Below are 19,694 nucleotides of genomic sequence, written 5' to 3'. Positions count from 1 at the left end.
AACAAAAAAGAATCCTATTGACAACTACAATATTCTACAACTTTCGTTGAAGAATATTAAAGCTCACACACCCGTACAGAAGGGGAAGACAGGAACATCTCAGAGACAAACAGCTCTTCAGTAGCTGATCTCGAAGCACATTAAAACTTGTTTTCAACCACTCCACACATTTTTTTGTTAACAAACTATAGTTTTGGCAAGTCGGTTAGGACATCAACTTTGTGCCTGACACAAGTATTTCTTTCATCACATTCCCAGTGGGTCAGAAGTTTACATACACTCAATTAGTAATGGGTAGCATTGCCTTTAAATTGTTTAACTTGGGTCAAACGTTTCGGGTAGCCTTCCACAAGCTTCCCACAATAAGTTGGGTGAATTTTGGCCCATTCCTCCTGACAGAGCTGGTGTAACTGAGTCAGGTTTGTAAGCCTCCTTGCTCGCACACGCTTTTTCAGTTCTGCCCACAAATGTTCTATAGGATTGAGGTCAGGGTTTTGTGATGGCCACTCCAATACCTTGACTTTGTTGTCCTTAAGCCATTTTGCCACAACTTTGGAAGTATGCTTGGGGTCATTGTCCATTTGGAAGACCCATTTGCGACCAAGGTTTAACTTCCTGACTGATGTCTTGAGATATTCCTTCAATATATCCACATAATTTTTCTTCCTCATGATGCCATCTATTTTGTGAAGTGCACCAGTCCCTTCTGTAGCAAAGCGCACCCACAGCTTGATGCTGCCACCCCCGTGCTTCACGGTTGGGATGGTGTTCTTCGGCTTGCAAGATCCCCCTTTTTCCTCCAAACATGACGATGGTCATTATGGCCAAACAGTTCTATTTTTTTTCATCAGACCCGAGGACATTTCTCCAAAAAGTACGATCTTTGTCCCCATGTGCAGTTGCAAACCGTAGTCTGGCTTTTTTATGGCGGTTTTGGAGCAGTGGCTTCTTCCTTGCTGAGTGGCCTTTCAGGTTATGTCGATATAGGACTTGTTTTACTGTGGATATAGATACTTTTGTACCTGTTTCCTCCAGCATCTTCACAAGGTCCTTTGCTGTTGTTCTGGGATTGATTTGCACTTTTCGCACCAAAGTACGTTCATCTCTAGGAGACAGAACGCGTCTCCTTCCTGAGCGGTATGACAGCTGCGTGGTCCCATGGTGTTTATACTTGCGTACTATTGTTTGTACAGATGAACGTGGTACCTTCAGGCATTTGGAAATTGCTCCCAAGGATGAACCAGACTTGGTGAGGTCTACAATTGTTTTTCTGAGATCTTGGCTGATTTCTTTTGATTTTCCCATGATGTCAAGCAAAGAGGCACTGAGTTTGAAGGTAGTCCTTGAAATACATCCACAGGTACACCTCCAATTGACTCAAATGATGTCAATTAGCCTATCAGAAGCTTCTAAAGCCATGACATCATTTTCTGGAATTTTCCAAGCTGTTTAAAGGCACAGTCAACTTAGTGTATGTAAATTAGTACAGACACCCTTTACATCCACTTCCAAACACTGAATAATTGTTTTCTTCTTCACTACACTAAGGTGATGGGGACAGTATATCTAAAACAGAGGTAAAAGACATGCAGTGTAGCTTGGCCAACTTGCTCTGGGGGAGAAATAGCAGTAGTCGTTGCTTAATCATAATAGCAATATAGCCCATCTCGATTGGGAACATGTTGCATAATGTGCAATCTGGACTATGTTGTCTGCTTACATATTCAGGCGAGTAATTGGGTGTGAAACTAGAACAAAGAGATTGAAGCATATGGAAACCTGGAAACCTGTGCATGGGAATGAGCTGAAAGCTCAACATTCAGTATTCGCACTAAGCACTTACTGTACTTCTATGATTAAAGTAGAGCAGGCTTTGCATTTGGAATACTTTAGAGAAACGGTTGTGGTCCTTTATAGCATGTCATCATTTCCATTTGAGGTCAATTTGACCAGACCTACATTCTGGTACGACATAGGTCAAACTGTTTTCCTCTTCCAGGGCAGCAACAGAATCTCTCTTCCTCAGATGCTCTAAAAGCAGCATTTCCAAATGCAGTTGTTTATAATAAATTAAGATATACAATATTAATTAATTAATGAAGCACACTTTCCTGACATTAATGTTTCTTACAGTGACTTGTCCTCAAATTAAATTCATGGCATGGCATGATGCCAGAATGATTGCAAATTTCCTAACAGATTATATTATGTACAGTAGGCCTAGCTGTCTGACGTCTCTTGACTGGCGGATCTCTATCTCAAATTTTATTTCAATCAATCAAATGTTATTTATAAAGCCCTTTTTTACATCAGCAGATGTCACAAAGTGCTGTACAGAAACCCAACCTAAAACCCCAAACAGCAAGCAATGCAGATGTAGAAGCATGGTCTCTCAGAGCTGTCTCTAAGGGGAGTCGGCCTTGTGGAGCAGAGCTGTAATAGATCTCATGAATCCACAGTCAGCCTGTCAGTGAGCCCAGACTGCTCTAACCACCCCACAGTCCACCTGACCATCCCTCGGGGCCTCCACAGGCTCTCTGCAGAGACTTACCATAGGAATACACTGTACTTAACATTGTTTTACAGACAAGTGTTTGTGACAGGGTCACATGGCTGCATATTTATAATCTTAAAGGGATAGCTCACTTAAAAAAAAAACGTTTATTTGATTTTGACAAGCAATAAAAGTGAAAAGAGAAGGTTGAAATATTAGAAGAGGAAGAGAATCAAATGGGATTGTCAAATGTCAATCATAATTAAAGTGTTCATCAAAGTTGTTGTTTCCATATCATTGGAGAGGATGAGAGACACTGTGATGTACTGTTAAGTAAGAAAGAAGAAGACAAAGAAAGGTGCAATCTGCTTTTTGCATACTTCAGTTTCAAGAGGAAAAACTCTTTGAAGTAAATATTGCCTAGAGAAAACAGTGGTTTTGTCTTCTTTATAAATAACTGAGAACATAGTTATGTGAAATAATTGGAATTTGAGATAAAGCCAGGCATGAAGAAAGATATTCCCAATCTATAACTCATTTATAGAGTGCACTCGACATGCTGAGTCTGAATGAGTTATTTTAGTTCCATTAACTTAAACAAATGCAGTCATGAATATTCCTTTATTCTCTTCTCTGTTTCAGCAGGTAGTTAATATGTCCCTCTTTTCCCTCTCTCAGACGACGGCAAGCTGTCCCTGGAGGAGTTCCAGTCGTATCCTCACCACGGAGCAGATGCAGGAGCTGTTCTATTCCATCGACAGGCAGCAGACTGAGTGAGTGCATCTCATCTGCCTCTGGGAATCCACCTTAGTCACCATCTGTAACTCTGCCACGCAGGGCGGGACGTCTACACTTCAAAGAGGATGTGTCAATATTTCATCAAGGGGAAATAGAATCTAGCGCATGAGCCCTAGTTTTAGTAGTCTAATGAGGGCTCCAGTAGGGGTGATGCGTGAAGCTTGAGGCTGAGAGTGTCCTAAAATGTACACCGTACAGCAGCATGTTTAGGGAAAGGGGGATACCTAGTCAGTTGCACAATTGAATGCATTCAACCGAAATGTATCTTCCGCATTTAACCCAACCCCTTTAAATCAGAGGTGCGGGGGGCTACCTTAATCGATATCGGCAACCGGGGAGCAATTGTTGCTGGGGGTTAACTGCCTTCCTCAAGGGCAGAACTGCAGATTTTTCCACTTTGCCGGCTCGGGGATTCAAACCAGCGACCTTTCGGTTACTGGCCCAACGCTCTTAATGCCCGTAACCACTTTATACACACAGAAGAATGGAATATAGAGAGAGGAAAGAAAGAAAGACTATGTGGTCAATCGATGTGCTCGTAATTAGAACCTTAGGTAAAGAAAAATAGAGGTGTAAGCCAGGGTTTCTCTGAAGACAACACATGCATTATACAATAACATACACATACTAGATAATGGTACACAATCCTTTGTTTTCTTTCTTTTTGCTTCTCTACACTCACATCCCCTTATGGCCCCATATGGCCCAAGGCCCTTACTGTTTCTCCACAGTGTCCTGATACCTAACCAACACCTCCTTGTATCTCCAGGGAACCTACAGTGAGGGAAAAAAGTATTTGATCCCCTGCTGATTTTGAACGTTTGCCCACTGACAAAGAAATTATCAGTCTATAATTTTAATGGTAGGTTTATTTGAACAGTGAGAGAAAGAATAACAACAAAAAAATTCAGAAAAACGCATGTCAAAAATGTTATAAATTGATTTGCATGTTAATGAGGGAAATAAGTATTTGACCCCCTCTCAATCAGAAAGATTTCTGGCTCCCAGGTGTCTTTTATACAGGTAACGAGCTGAGATTAGGAGCACTCTATCTAATCGCAGTTTGTTACCTGTATAAAAGACACCTGTCCACAGAAGCAATCAATCAATCAGATTCCAAACTCTCCACCATGGCCAAGACCAAAGAGCTCTCCAAGGATGTTAGGGACAATATTGTAGACCTACACAAGGCTGGAATGGGCTACAAGACCATCGCCAAGCAGCTTGGTGAGAAGGTGACAACAGTTGGTGCGATTATTCGCAAATGGAAGAAACACAAAATAACTGTCAATCTCCCTCGGCCTGGGGCTCCATGCAAGTTCTCACCTCGTGGAGTTGCAATGATCATGAGAACGGTGAGGAATCAGCCCAGAACTACACGGGAGGATCTTGTCAATGATCTCAAGGCAGCTGGGACCATAGTCACCAAGAAAACAATTGGTAACACACTACGCCATGAAGGACTGAAATCCTGCAGCGCCCGCAAGGTCCCCCTGCTCAAGAAAGCACATATACAGAGCTGTCTGAAGTTTGCCAATGAACATCTGAATGATTCAGAGGAGAACTGGGTGAAAGTGTTGTGGTCAGATGAGACCAAAATCGAGCTCTTTGGCATCAACTCAACTCTCCATGTTTGGAGGAGTAGGAATGCTGCCTATGACCCCAAGAACACCATCCCCACCAACATGGAGGTGGAAACATTATGTTTTGGGGGTGTTTTTCTGCTAAGGGGACAGTACAACTTCACCGCATCAAAGGGACGATGGACGGGGCCATGTACCGTCAAATCTTGGGTGAGAACCTCCTTCCCTCAGCCAGGGCATTGAAAATGGGTCGTGGATGGGTATTCCAGCATGACAATGCCCAAAAACACACAGCCAAGGCAACAAAGGAGTGGTTCAAGAAGAAGCACATTAAGGTCCTGGAGTGGCCTAGCCAGTCTCCAGACCTTAATCCCATAGAAAATCTGTGGAGGGAGCTGAAGGTTTGAGTTGCCAAACGTCAGCCTCGAAACCTTAATGACTTGGAGAAGATCTGCAAAGAGGAGTGGAACAAAATCCCTCCTGAGATGTGTGCAAACCTGGTGGCCAACTACAAGAAACGTCTGACCTCTGTGATTGCCAACAAGGGTTTTGCCACCAAGTACTAAGTAATGTTTTGCAGATGGGTCAAATACTTATTTCCATCATTAAAATGCAAATCAATTTATAACATTTTTGACATGCGTTTTTCTGGATTTTTTTGTTGTTATTCTGTCTCTCACTGTTCAAATAAACCTACCATTAAAATTATAGACTGATCATGTCTTTGTCAGTGGGCAAAAGTACAAAATCAGCAGGGGATCAAATACTTTTTTCCCTCACTGTATCACAGGATAAAATGGTGGCTTTGCTCATAAAAATGATTTGACCTTTAAAGTATTTTGATTATATTTTCTGGACACTAATCCTCTCTGATTCTGTTAATGTTTTTGTCATCTTCTTCTGCTGACAATTTCCCTCCCTCTCAGCAACCTAGACATGGACACACTCTCAGGTAATTATCCCTGACTCTTCACTTTTGTTATTGACTGTGTGCTGTCAAAATGCTCTCTCAAGAACTTTACTTTTTAATCCCCTGTCTTTTACAGGATTTTAAATGTTATAAAGCCCTACGTGTTTTATGCCACTCAGTATACAAGTATTCAACATTGTACCCGACAGCTCTGTATCTCTACTCCCCAGAATTCTTCTCTCCACACCTGGGGGAATATCTGAACGTCCTGTCTGCTCTGGAAAAGCTGAACGTCGCCATCTTAAAGGCCATGGACACAACTAAACAGGTTTGTGGCCAATACAGTACAGCATGTTTAAAGGGATAGTTCAGTGAAATTACATGTTGAGATATTTGTTTCCTTACCTCGAAAGCAGTCTATGGACAAGGTGTGACTGCTATCCATACTTTGCTTTTGTTAAAATGACCACGGCCAACAAATGCTAATATTGCTGAACTATCTCTTTTACATTAGAATCAACTTTTAGTGGTAACTGCAGCTCTCATAACTCATTTGGTAAGAGAAACTCACTTGGCCGTCTCTTTCCATTACATTTTGCTGTTGTTATAGCTTTTGCCGTCACACACGTTTCATGTGACAGCTTTTGTTGATGTCTACTGAGAATTTGAAGTAAACAGCAACACAATAGCCAGTTTTGCCTTTATTCGCTTATGACATTTAAACCACTTTTCCCCTGTAGGATTTAGGGTAGGCTTTTGTTAGTGCCATAAGCCTATGAGATCTCTCAGCTGTGATGGTGATATGACAGTATGGAAAGTGGATATGCACTACTTAGTCCTCTTGCTCTTTCTGTTTGAACACACTGATGTGGCATTTTAAAACGACAGGCTGAAATACCCCTGCAGGGACCCCTCACTTACATTTCAACTATGACTCCAGTTCAGGTATTTTCATTGTAAACTTTGGAATGAAATGTGGTGTCGGTCTGAGGACCGACCTATCTCTAGTTGGACAGGTGCTGTAAATACGGTAGTCCTTTAAGCAAAATTCCCTCCAAACCCAGCAAACAACTTCTGGTTGGTCATTTCTGGCATTTATAACTACTCTCAGGGTCCAAGCATAAAGTAAAGCATATAAAACCATGGCTGTCTTCTCTGTCAGGGCATTGCTTGCCAATACGAGACATCACTTCAAAGATTCATGCTTGGTTATGAAGAAACCAGCTAAAAAGAGCATTGGCAAGTGGTTTACAATTTCTGAAATTTATTTTTGATGTACAGTGCATTCAGAAAGTGTTCAGACCCCTTCACTTTTTCAACATTTTGTTACAGTACAGCCTTATTCTAAAATGGCTTACAATACCCCATAATGAGAAAGTGAAAACAGGTTTTTAGAAATGTTTGCTAATTATAAAAAATAAAAAACAGAAATACCTTGTTTACATAAGTATTCAGACCTTTTGCTATGAGACTCGAAATTGAGCTCAGGTGCATCCTGTTTCCAATGATCATCCTTGAGATATTTCTACAACTTGATTGGAGTCCACCTGTGGTAAATTCAATTGATTGGACATTATTTGGAAAGGCACACATCAGTCTATGTAAGGTCCCACAGTTGACAGTGCATGTCAGAGCAAACACCAAGCCATGAGGTCAAAGGAATTGTCCGTAGAGCTCCGTGACAGGATTTTGTCGATGAACAGATCTGGGGAAGGGTACAAAAAAATTCTGCAGCAATGAAGGTCCCCAAGAACACAGTGGCCTCCATCAATCTTAAATGGAGGTGACCAAGAACCCAATGGTCACTCTGACAGAGCTCCAGAGTTCCTCTGTGGAGATGGGAGAACCTTCCAGAAGGTCAACCATCTCTGCAGCACTCCACCAATCAGGCCTTTATGGTAGAGTTGCCAGACGGAAGCCATTCCTCAGTAAAAGGCACATGACAGCCAGCTTGGAGTTTGCCAAAAGGCACCAAAAGGAGTCTCAGACCATGAGAAACAAGATTCTATGGTCTGATGAAACCAAGATTGAACTCTTTGGCCTAAATGCCAAGTGTCACGTCTGGAGGAAACCTGGCACCATCCCTAAAGTGAAGCATGGTGGTGGCAGCATGATGCTGTGGGGATGTTTTTCAGTGGCAGGGATGGGGAGACTAGTCAGGATCGAGGGAAAGATGAACAGAGCAAAGTACAGAGAGGGGCGAAGGTTCACCTGCCAACAGTACAACGACACTAAGTACACATCCAAGACAACGCAGTAGTGGCTTCGAGACAAGTCTCTGAATGTCCTTGAGTGGCCCAACCAGAGCCCGGACTTGAACCCGATTTAAAATCTCTGGAGACACCTAAAAATAGCTGTGCAGCGACGCTCCCCATCCAACCTGAGAGAGCTTGAGAGGATCTGCAGAGAAGAATGGGAGGAACTCCCCAAATACAGGTGTGCCAAGCTTGTAGCGGCATACCCAAGAAGACTCGAGGCTGTAATCGCTGCCAAAGGTGCTTCAACAAAGTACTGAGTAAAGGGTCTGATTACTTATGTAAATGTGATATTTCAGGTGTGTTTTTTGTAAATAAATGTGCAAAAATTTCTAAAAACCTGTTTTTGCTTAATTCATTATAGGTTATTGTGTGTAGATTGATGAGGGGCAAAAAACGATTAAATCCATTTTAGAATAAGGCTGTAACGTAACAAAATGTGGAAAAGGTGAAGGGGTCTGAATACTTTCCGAATGCACTGTAAATGGCTTGATCAAATGAATTTACAAACATAACTCTTGAGAGTCCTGCCCATCACCAACGTCTAAAATCAAATCAAACGCTGTGTGTGTCACTCTACACTCTCTCCTCCTCCACTGACGATACTGTCTGCACACACTAGAGTATCTAGCGTCCTGCCAGTGCATTCGGAAAGTATTCAGACCCCTTGACTTTTTAAAATGGATTAAATAAAAACATTTCCTCATCAATCTACACACAATACCCCATAATGACAAAGCAAAAACTGGTTTTTAGAAATTGACATGATTTGGAAAGGCACACACCTGTCTATATACAGTGAGGGAAAAAAGTATTTGATCCCCTGCTGATTTTGTACGGTTGCCCACTGACAAAGAAATGATCAGTCTATAATTTTAATGGTAGGTTTATTTGAACAGTGAGAGACAGAATAACAACAAAAAAATCGAGAAACAAGCATGTCAAAAATGTTATAAATTGAATTGCATTTTAATGAGGGAAATAAGTATTTGACCCCCTCTCAATCAGAAAGATTTCTGGCTCCCAGGTGTCTTTTATACAGGTAACGAGCTAAGATTAGGAGCACACTCTTGAAGGGAGTGCTCCTAATCTCAGTTTGTTACCTGTATAAAAGACACCTGTCCACAGAAGCAATCAATCAATCAGATTCCAAACTCTCCACCATGGCCAAGACCAAAGAGCTCTCCAAGGATGTCAGGGACAAGATTGTAGACCTACACAAGGCTGGAATGGGCTACAAGACCATCGCCAAGCAGCTTGGTGAGAAGGTGACAACAGTTGGTGCGATTATTCGCACATGGAATAAACACAAAATAACTGTCAATCTCCCTCGGCCTGGGGCTCCATGCAAGATCTCACCTCGTGGAGTTGCAATGATCATGAGAACGGTGAGGAATCAGCCCAGAACTACACGGGAGGATCTTGTCAATGATCTCAAGACAGCTGGGACCATAGTCACCAAGAAAACAATTGGTAACACACTACGCCGTGAAGGACTGAAATCCTGCAGCGCCCGCAAGGTCCCCCTGCTCAAGAAAGCACATATACAGGGCCGTCTGAAGTTTGCCAATGAACATCTGAATGATTCAGAGGAGAACTGGGTGAAAGTGTTGTGGTCAGATGAGACCAATATCGAGCTCTTTGGCATTAACTCAACTCGCCGTGTTTGGAGGAGGAGGAATGCTGCCTATGACCCCAAGAACACCATCCCCACCGTCAAACATGGAGGTGGAAACATTATGCTTTGGGGGTGTTTCTCTGCTATGGGGACAGGACAACTTCACCGCATCAAAGGGACGATGGATGGGGCCATGTACCGTCAAATCTTGGGTGAGAACCTCCTTCCCTCAGCCAGGGCATTGAAAATGGGTCGTGGATGGGTATTCCAGCATGACAATGACCCAAAACACACGGCCAAGGCAACAAAGGAGTGGCTCAAGAAGAAGACATTAAGGTCCTGGAGTGGCCTAGCCAGTCTCCAGACCTTAATCCCAAAGAAAATCTGTGGAGGAAGCTGAAGGTTCGAGTTGCCAAACGTCAGCCTCAAAACATTAATGACTTGGAGAAGATCTGGAAAGAGGAGTGGAACAAAATCCCTCCTGAGATGTGTGCAAACCTGGTGGCCAACTACAAGAAACGTCTGACCTCTGTGATTGCCAACAAGGGTTTTGCCACCAAGTACTAAGTCATGTTTTGCAGAGGGGTCAAATACTTATTTCCTTCATTAAAATGCAAATCAATTTATAACATTTTTGACATGCGTTTTTCTGGATTTTTTTGTTGTTATTCTGTCTCTCACTGTTCAAATAAACCTACCATTAAAATTATAGACTGATCATGTCTTTGTCAGTGGGCAAAAGTACAAAATCAGCAAGGGATCAAATACTTTTTTCCCTCACTGTAAGGTCCCATTGTTGACAGTGCATGTCAGAGCAAAAACCAAGCCATGAGGTCTGAATACTTTCCGAATGCACTGTATATATACTGAACAAAAATATAAATGCAACATGTAAAGTTTTGGTCCGATGATTCATGAGCTAAAGTAAAAGATCCCAGAAATGTTCCATATGCACAAAAAGCTTATTTCTCTCAAATGTTGTTCACACATTTGTGTACATCCCTGTTAGTGAGCATTTCTCCTTTGCCAAGATAATCCATCCACCTGACAAGTGTAGCATATCAAGAAGCTAATTAAACAGCATGATCATTACACAGGTGCACCTTGTGCTGGGGACAACAAAAGGCCACTCTAAAATGTGCAGTGTTGTCACACAACACAATGCCACAGATGTCTCAATTTTTGGTGTGCTGACTGCAGGAATGTCCACCAGAGCTGTTGCCAGAGAATTTGATGTTAATTTCTCTACCATAAGCCGCCTCCAATGTCATTTTAGAGAATTTGGAAGTACGTCCAACCGGCCTCACAACCGCAAACCACGTGTAACCACGCCATCCCAGGACCTCAACATCTGGCTTCTTCACCTGCAGGATCATCTGAAACCACCCACCCGGACAGCTGATGAAACAGTGGGTTTGCACAATCGAAGGATTTCTGCAGTTTCAATTGTTTCAACTGTATCGGGCAGATGGCAGACAGCGTGTCTGGCGTCGTCTGGGTTTGCCAATGTCAACGTTGTGAACAGAGTGCCCCATGGTGGCGGTGGGGTTCTAGTATGGGCAGGCATAAGCTATGGACAACAAACACAATTGCATTTTATCGATGGCAATTTGAATGCACAGAGATACCGTGATGAGATCCTGAGGCCCATTTCATCCACCGCCATTACCTCATGTTTCAGCATGATAATGCACGGCCCCATGTCGCAAGGATCTGTACACAATTCCTGGAAGCTGAAAATGTCCCAGTTCTTCCATGGCCTGCATACTCACCATACATGTCACCCATTGAGCATGTTTGAGATGCTCTGGATCGACGTGTACGACAGCGTGTTCCAGTTCCCGCCAATATCCAGCAACTTCGCACAGCCATTGAAGAGGAGTGGGACAACATTCCACAGGCCACAATCAACAGCCTGAACAACTCTATGTGAAGGAGATGTGTTGCGCTGCATGAGGCAAATGGTGGTCACTCCAGATACTGACTGGTTTTCTGATCCATGCCCCTACTTTTTTTTAAAGGTATCTGTGACCAACAGATGCGTATCTGTATTCCCAGTCATGTGAAATCCATAGATTAGGGCCTAATGAATTCATTTCAATTGACTGATTTTGTTATATGAACTGTAACTCAGTAAAATCTTTGAAATTGTTGCATGCTGCGTTTATATTTTTATTAAGTGTATTTGCTCCGTGGTGCACATTGGAAGGAACCACTTACTAGGGAGAATAGTAAGTGGTTCCACTGACAGATATTTCTTGAAATTATTATGATAAAACATGAGCTTAAAAATCAAGTGTAGTAATTATTTTAACATCTGAATATTGTATTAAAAAAAATATCTGATGGGGCACGTGCCCTTGTGTCCCCTATGGGCATGACACCATTGAATATAACGTTGTGGATAAAGTTTAGAATTACACAATTTCATATCTACAACATCTAAAGGCCTACATCACTATACTGAGAGCATGTCTGTTTCTAAAAGGACGTATTTGGTTTCTTTGGGAGCCTTTGTTAATGTATTTTGGTCACCCCCACAGTACACAACGAGCAATGAGGAAGTTTATTGCAGCTGGGGTAAGTTTCTCGAAAACAAGTGAAATCACAAAAAAAAGTGTCTGCACCCTTCTATAACTGCCATTTACATAAAAATAGAGATTCCCTTCAGATAAAGTAAACCACTCCTTTAAGACATGAAAGCAGAACGGTGTTAATTTGGTGTGATCTATAGAGATATCCTGCTCATAGCACATACAGAGGCAGACTGGAGAACTGGATGATAATGAGATTATTGTTTTGATAAACATGGTGTTCAGATCAAAGAACCTGCCGTAAAATGAAATCGATAACATGCTTAAGCTTCATCAGTCTAATCCTTGATGTTGGGATCAGGCTAATCTGTGGTGTGGATGGATGCAGATGGAACATTATTGATTGGTCTATGCTATGCTGTGAATCCCAATCCCCACTATTTGTGTCGAAATTGCTATACAGATGTAGGATTTTAATTTGATCCGTTTTTCACAGCATGAAAATAAAGTGGAAATTACAAATTTAAGAAACTTCGGAAAGGTATAATCTTGAGCGGAGGGAGCATAGATGGAACAGCCAGGCAGGGAGGTAGAAACATCCCACTGGGCACAAACTGGTTGAATCAACGTTGTTTCAATGTAATTTGTCAACGTATTGTGATGTGGAATCTATGTGGAAAATACATTGGATTTGAAAAAAGTAATCAACTGTTGTTTTGAGGGTGAAATTTCAACCACAGGATTACGTCATCATGGCAACCAATTTTCAACATAGAAAACCTTGTATAAAATGTTGAAGTTTTACCTTTGAAACAACGTCAGATCTTCAACGTTATATCCACTATCTGAAAAAACAATAGGATGCGCCCTGCTTAGCTTTGATATCTGTCACTGACTACTACCAAAGTGCTATCTTGGGATGATTATTGAGAGAGCTCTTAGTAACTCAATAGATTCCCCGTTGCTATCGAAGTTATTCCAAAGGGTAGATTTAACAGAGCAAATGAAATATATCATTAATATTTAGGCCTGAATGGCATTTGTGAAGCCATCAACAGCTATTGTTTAATTTCAACCCAGAGTTCAACTAAAAATAGAAAATACATATAGGCCTAGGGTTTCAAGCTTTGGTTGATTTGAAATGTTATCTTCAAGTTGTTAATTCATATGTTAGATTCACGTCTCCATCTAAACCAAAAAGTGAAAGAATAGGACTAAATCAAATAAAACTTTATTTAAAGTGCATTTAAAATTTGATTTGATTTAGTCCTATTCTTTAACTTTGATTTTTGATTGAGATGGAGATGTGAATCCAACATATAAATTATTAATCTGTAGACAAACTGGATATTGAATTGTGTTTGGTTGTCAACGCAACAAATGTCAATATTTGAAGATATATCTTCTGCAAAATAGTTCCATCTGTGCCCCTGACTTAGTCTGGCTTTAATTCCAGTTTTCTACAAATTAATAATTGATATGTTGGATTCACTTCTCCATCGCAACTGAAAATCAAAGTTAAAGAGTAGGACTAAATCAAATCAATTATTCTTTAAAGGTGCTACGCATTGTAATTTCAGAAAATGGCCATAATATACACTACATGACCAAAAGTATGTGGATAACTGCTCATCGAACATCTCATTCCAAAATCATGGGCATTAATATGGAGTTTGTCCCCACTTTGCTGCTATAACAGCCTCTACTCTTCTGGGAAGGCTTTCCACTAGATGTTGGAACATTGCTGCAGGGACTTGCTTCCATTCAGCCACAAGAGCATTAGTGAGGTCGGGCACTGATATTGGGCCATTAGGCCTGGCTCCGATTCATCCCAAAGGTGTTCGATGGGGTTGAGGTCAGGGCTCTGTGCAGGCCAGTAAAGTTCTTCCACACCGATCTCGACAAACCATTTCTGTATGGACCTCGCTTTGTGCACGGGGGCATTGTCATGCTGGAACAGGAAAGGGCCTTCCCCAAACTGTTGCCACAAAGTTGAAAGCACAGAATCGTCTAGAATGTCATTGTATTCTGTAGCATTAAGATTTCCCTTCAATGGAACTAAGGGGTCTAGCCCGAACCATGAAAAACAGCCCCATACCATTATTCCTCCTCCACCAAACTTTACAGTTGGCACTATGCATTGGGGCAGGTAGCGTTCTCCTGGCATCCGCCAAACCCAGATTCATCCGTCGGACTGCCAGAGGGTGAAGCATGATTCATCACTCCAGAGTCCAATGGCGGCGAGCTTTACACCACTCCAGCCGACACTTGGTGATTTTAGGCTTGTGTGCGGCTGCTCGGCCATGGACAACCATTTCATGAAGCTCCCGATGAACAGTTCTTGTGCTGACGTTGCTTCCAGAGGCAGTTTGGAACTCGGTAGTGAGTGTTGCAACCGAGGACAGACGATTTTTACGCGCTACTTGCTTCAGCATTCGGCGTCCCGTTCTGTGAGCTTGTGTGGCCTACCACTTCGCGGCTGAGCCATTGTTGCTCCTAGATGTTGCCACTTCACAATAACAGCATTTACAGTTGACCGGGCAGCTTTAGCAGGGCAGAAATTTGACGGACTGACTTGTCGGAAAGGTGGCATCCTATGATGGTGCCACATTGAAAGTCACTGAGCTCTTCATAAGGCCATTCTACTGCCAATGTTTGTCTGTGGAGATTTCATGGCTGTGTGCTCGATTTTATACACCAGTCAACAACGGGTGGGGCTGAAATAGCTGAATCCACTATTTTGAAGGGGTGTCCACATACCTTTGTATATATAGTGTATCTGGCGCTAATAGTGGAAGGATAGTGTTTCACAGTATTACTTACCCACCAGTGTTGTGATTGGCTGTGATATTCGCCTATTGATTTCTCCCGCCGAAGCGGCATCTGTTGTCAAAATGTTCTGACTTAGTGGATGTGTTATCTAGTGGAAATCGCTCTGTCATTCCTGGTTGCAAAAATTCTACACTGTTCGCTCAATTTCAGTTGATGTGACAAAACAATGGAATCATTGTACCATCTAAATCGCTGTGAAACATATTATCCATAACAAAACATTGTGTTTTTACAGCTGTTTGAAGTTGGTGGACCAAAACTGAAAGTTACAAGTTACTTTCAGTTTTGGCCCACCAGCTTCAACCAGCGGTTTTGGTCCATCAGCTCCAACAGTTGAAAAAACTATATTTTTTGCTATAAAAAATATATTTCACAGCAATTTAGATGGTACAATTGGCCCAGCGTCGTCCAGGGTAGGGGAGGGAATGGCCGGCAGGGATGTAGCTCAGTTGATAGAGCATGGCGTTTGCAACGCCAGGGTTGTGGGTTCGATTCCCACGGGGGGCCAGTATAAAAAACTAAAAATAAAATAAATAAATGTATTCACTAACTGTAAGTCGCTCTGGATAAGATGTAGCAAATGGTGGTAACGTCAGATACTGACTGGTTTTCTAGGGGCGTGGTGATCCACGCCCCTACCTTTCTGTTTAAAGTATCTGTGACCAACAGATGCGTATCTGTATTCCCAGTTATGTGAAATCCATAGATTAGGCCCTAATGAGTTTATTTCAATTGACTGATTTCCTTATATGAACTGTAACTCAGTAAAATCTTTTAAATTGTTGCATGTTGCGTTTATATTTTTGTTCAGTGAATATAAGCTAAACAGACTTGCCATAATCAGTCTTGCAATTCCGTGGATCACCACCCAATGTTTCAGTTAATCTCTCAAGAAGTTATCAAAAACCAAAAAAGTAAAAAAACGCTTTAAGAGGCACAATGCAGAAATTGCTCCGCCATTTCCTGGTTGCTAAAATTCGAATCGTTCGCCTAATTTCAAGTATCGTGTAGTGAACCATTGTACCATCTAAACCGCTGTGAAATGTCCCCTGTAGCTCAGTTGGTAGAGCATGGCTCTTGTAACGCCAGGGTTGTGGGTTCGTTTCCCACGGGGGGCCAGTATGAAAATGTATGCACTCACTAACTGTAAGTCGCTCTGGATGAGAGCGTCTGCTAAATGACTAAAATGTAAATGTAAAATATATTTTCCATAAACAAAAATATTGCATTTTCAGCTGTTTGAAGCTGGTATACAAAACCGAAAGTCAAAGACGGGAAGCATAGAAATAGCGCACATAGAACATATCTACCGCTTCTTAGACTTGCTTTCAATGTGTCACGTTCGTTGAAGGACGGGTCAGACCAAGGCGCAGCGTGATATACGTACATGTTTATTTACTCGCACCAGACCAGTGGTGCGTTTGTCCAGTCCGGCCCGTGCCGGACTGGACAAACGGGGAGCAGGAACAGGCTTGGTGCGAGGAGCAGGAACAGGCCGGGCCGGGCTGGCGACGCGCACCACTGGCTTGGTGCGAGGAGCAGGAACAGGCCGGGCCGGGCTGGCGACGCGCACCACTGGCTTGGTGCGAGGAGCAGGAACAGGCCGGGCTGGCGACGCGCACCACCGGCCTGGTGCGAGGAGCAGGAACAGGCCGGGCCGGGCTGGCGACGCGCACCACCGGCTTGGTGCGAGGAGCAGGAACAGGCCGGGCCGGGCTGGCGACGCGCACCACCGGCTTGGTGCGAGGAGCAGGAACAGGCCGGGTCGGGCTGGCGACGCGCACCACTGTCTTGGTGCGAGGAGCAGGACTGGGTTCCTTTATTAACCCCCGCTCCTTCTGCTGCCTAACCAGCTCCTCTCGCCGTGCCTCTACTCTTTCCTTCTCCCTTCTAGCCTCCTGTAGCGCCTCCCTCTGACCGAATACCTCCTGCTCCCTCTGAACCAATAGCCCCGTAAGATGGTAGCCTCCTCTCCTAACCTGCAGATCCGCCCTGTCGTGGCCTCCTGCTGCCTCGTCGTCCACACCGCGTGCCCCCCCAAAAAAATGTATTGGGGTTGCCTCTCGGGTCTCCGTCGTCGGCGCCGTTTCTCCTCTCCTGCCTGGGCATCTACATTAGCCCATGGTCCACTCCCCGCAAATATCTCTTCCCATGACCACAAATCGGCCACCTGTGACATGGCCATTCGCTCCGCCTGGGCACGCTGCTTGGTCCTCGTTTGGTGGGATCTTCTGTCACGTTCGTTCATTGATGGGTCAGACCAAGGCGCAGTGTGATATACGTACAGTGGGGAGAACAAGTATTTGATACACTGCCGATTTTGCAGGTTTTCCTACTTACAAAGCATGTAGAGGTCTGTAATTTTTATCATAGGTACACTTCAACTGTGAGAGACTGAATCTAAAACAAAAATCCAGAAAATCACATTGTATGATTTTTAAGTAATTAATTTGCATTTTATTGCATGACATAAGTATTTGATACATCAGAAAAGCAGAACTTAATATTTGGTACAGAAACCTTTGTTTGCAATTACAGAGATCATACGTTTCCTGTAGGTCTTGACCAGGTTTGCACAGACTGCAGCAGGGATTTTGGCCCACTCCTCCATACAGACCTTCTCCAGATCCTTCAGGTTTCGGGGCTGTCGCTGGGCAATACGGACTTTCAGCTCCCTCCAAAGATTTTGTATTGGGTTCAGGTCTGGAGACTGGCTAGGCCACTCCAGGACCTTGAGATGCTTCTTACGGAGCCACTCCTTAGTTGCCCTGGCTGTGTGTTTCGGGTCGATGTCATGCTGGAAGACCCAGCCACGACCCATCTTCAATGCTCTTACTGAGGGAAGGAGGTTGTTGGCCAAGATCTCGCGATACATGGCCCCATCCATCCTCCCCTCAATACGGTGCAGTCGTCCTGTCCCCTTTGCAGAAAAGCATCCCCAAAGAATGATGTTTCCACCTCCATGCTTCACGGTTGGGATGGTGTTCTTGGGGTTGTACTCATCCTTCTTCTTCCTCCAAACATGGCGAGTGGAGTTTAGACCAAAAAGCTTTATTTTTGTCTCATCAGACCACATGACCTTCTCCCATTTCTCCTATGGATCATCCAGATGGTCATTGGCAAACTTCAGACGGGCCTGGACATGCGCTGGCTTGAGCAGAGGGACCTTGCGTACACTGCAGGATTTTAATCCATGACGGCGTAGGGTGTTACTAATGGTTTTCTTTGAGACTGTGGCCCCAGCTCTCTTCTGGTCATTGATCAGGTCCTGCCGTGTAGTTCTGGGCTGATCCCTCACCTTCCTCATGATCATTGATGCCCCACAAGGTGAGATCTTGCATGGAGCCCCAGACCGAGGGTGATTGACCGTCATCTTGAACTTCTTCCATTTTCTAATAATTGTGCCAACAGTTGTTGCCTTCTCACCAAGCTGCTTGCCTATTGTCCTGTAGCCCATCCCAGCCTTGTGCAGGTCTACAATTGTATCCCTGATGTCCTTGCACAGCTCTCTGGTCTTGGCCATTGTGGAGAGGTTGGAGTCTGTTTGATTGAGTATGTGGACAGGTGTCTTTTATACAGGTAACGAGTTCAAACAGGTGCAGTTAATACAGGTAATGAGTGGAGAACAGGAGGGCTTCTTAAAGAAAAACTAACAGGTCTGTGAGACCCGGAATTCTTACTGGTTGGTAGGTGATCAAATACTTATGTCATGCAATAAAATGCAAATTAATTACTTAAAAATCATACAATGTGATTTTCTGGATTTTTGTTTTAGATTCCGTCTCTCACAGTTGAAGTGTACCTATGATAAAAATTACAGACCTCTACATGCTTTGTAAGTAGGAAAACCTGCAAAATCGGCAGTGTATCAAATACTTGTTCTCCCCACTGTACATGTTTATTTACACTGAATAAACACCACGACAAAACAACAAAGGAAACGAAACATGAAGTCCAAGGTAGAACACACAACATACCTTACAAGGAACAAGATCCCACAACTAAACAGTGCCAATAGGCTGCTTAAGTATGGACCCCAATCAGAGACAACGAGCGACAGCTGCCTCTGATTGGGAACCACACCGGCCAACATAGATCCATACATACTAGATCCTATACATAGAACTACACAACCTAGAATATACACACCCTGACTCAACATATAAGAGTCCCCTGAGTCAGGGCGTGACACAATGAGAATGACAGATCTATAACACACATTTCTATGTGAATTTGGTCGGGTGCCCAAAAAGTTACATATTGCAGCTTGAAAAACAAAATATGTATAATATTTACAGATCTTTCTGCCAGGGTTGCCAGGTCTTGCTAACATTTCTAGCCCAATGACCACTCAAAACCTACCCACAAGGCTTGAAAAGTAGCCCCATTTTTTGGGGTCGCAGCAAGAGAGGTGTTGCCACATTTACAACTGGTAAAATCACTTTAAGACGTATGTTTTTTTTTCTCCAGAAAACATTATTGTGAAATGGTGTTCATACAATGTTAAACATTGTTAAATAAGGATAATACAAGTCACATTACTCCAAAATAATAATATTTTCAACTGGAGTATAAAAATCGATAAGCCCCAACAGTTTGCTTTTTGGCTTCTTTTTGTCCCAGTCATCAATCCCTCTGGAGCAAGAAGGAAAGGAAAGAGAGAGAGGAGA

The 19,694-nt window shown here is 43.1% G+C and overlaps 1 protein-coding gene across 1 annotated transcript in view; it reads left to right on the top strand.

Annotated features, from left to right (window-relative positions):
* The window catches only part of LOC121545954 (N-terminal EF-hand calcium-binding protein 1), a 59,248-nt gene that overhangs the window by 13,364 nt on the left and 26,190 nt on the right, over positions 1-19,694 (top strand). The window contains exons 3-5 of the mRNA XM_041856899.2: positions 3,173-3,267; positions 5,802-5,827; positions 6,016-6,113. Of these exons, the coding sequence (XP_041712833.2) occupies positions 3,173-3,267; positions 5,802-5,827; positions 6,016-6,113 (219 nt within the window). The remainder of the gene's footprint in view (positions 1-3,172; positions 3,268-5,801; positions 5,828-6,015; positions 6,114-19,694) is intronic.

Source organism: Coregonus clupeaformis, chromosome 30 (assembly GCF_020615455.1).
Source record: "Coregonus clupeaformis isolate EN_2021a chromosome 30, ASM2061545v1, whole genome shotgun sequence".
NCBI classification, from domain to species: domain Eukaryota; kingdom Metazoa; phylum Chordata; class Actinopteri; order Salmoniformes; family Salmonidae; genus Coregonus; species Coregonus clupeaformis.
Note: the sequence above shows the minus strand (reverse complement) of the source record. Positions and strands in the feature narration are given on the sequence as shown.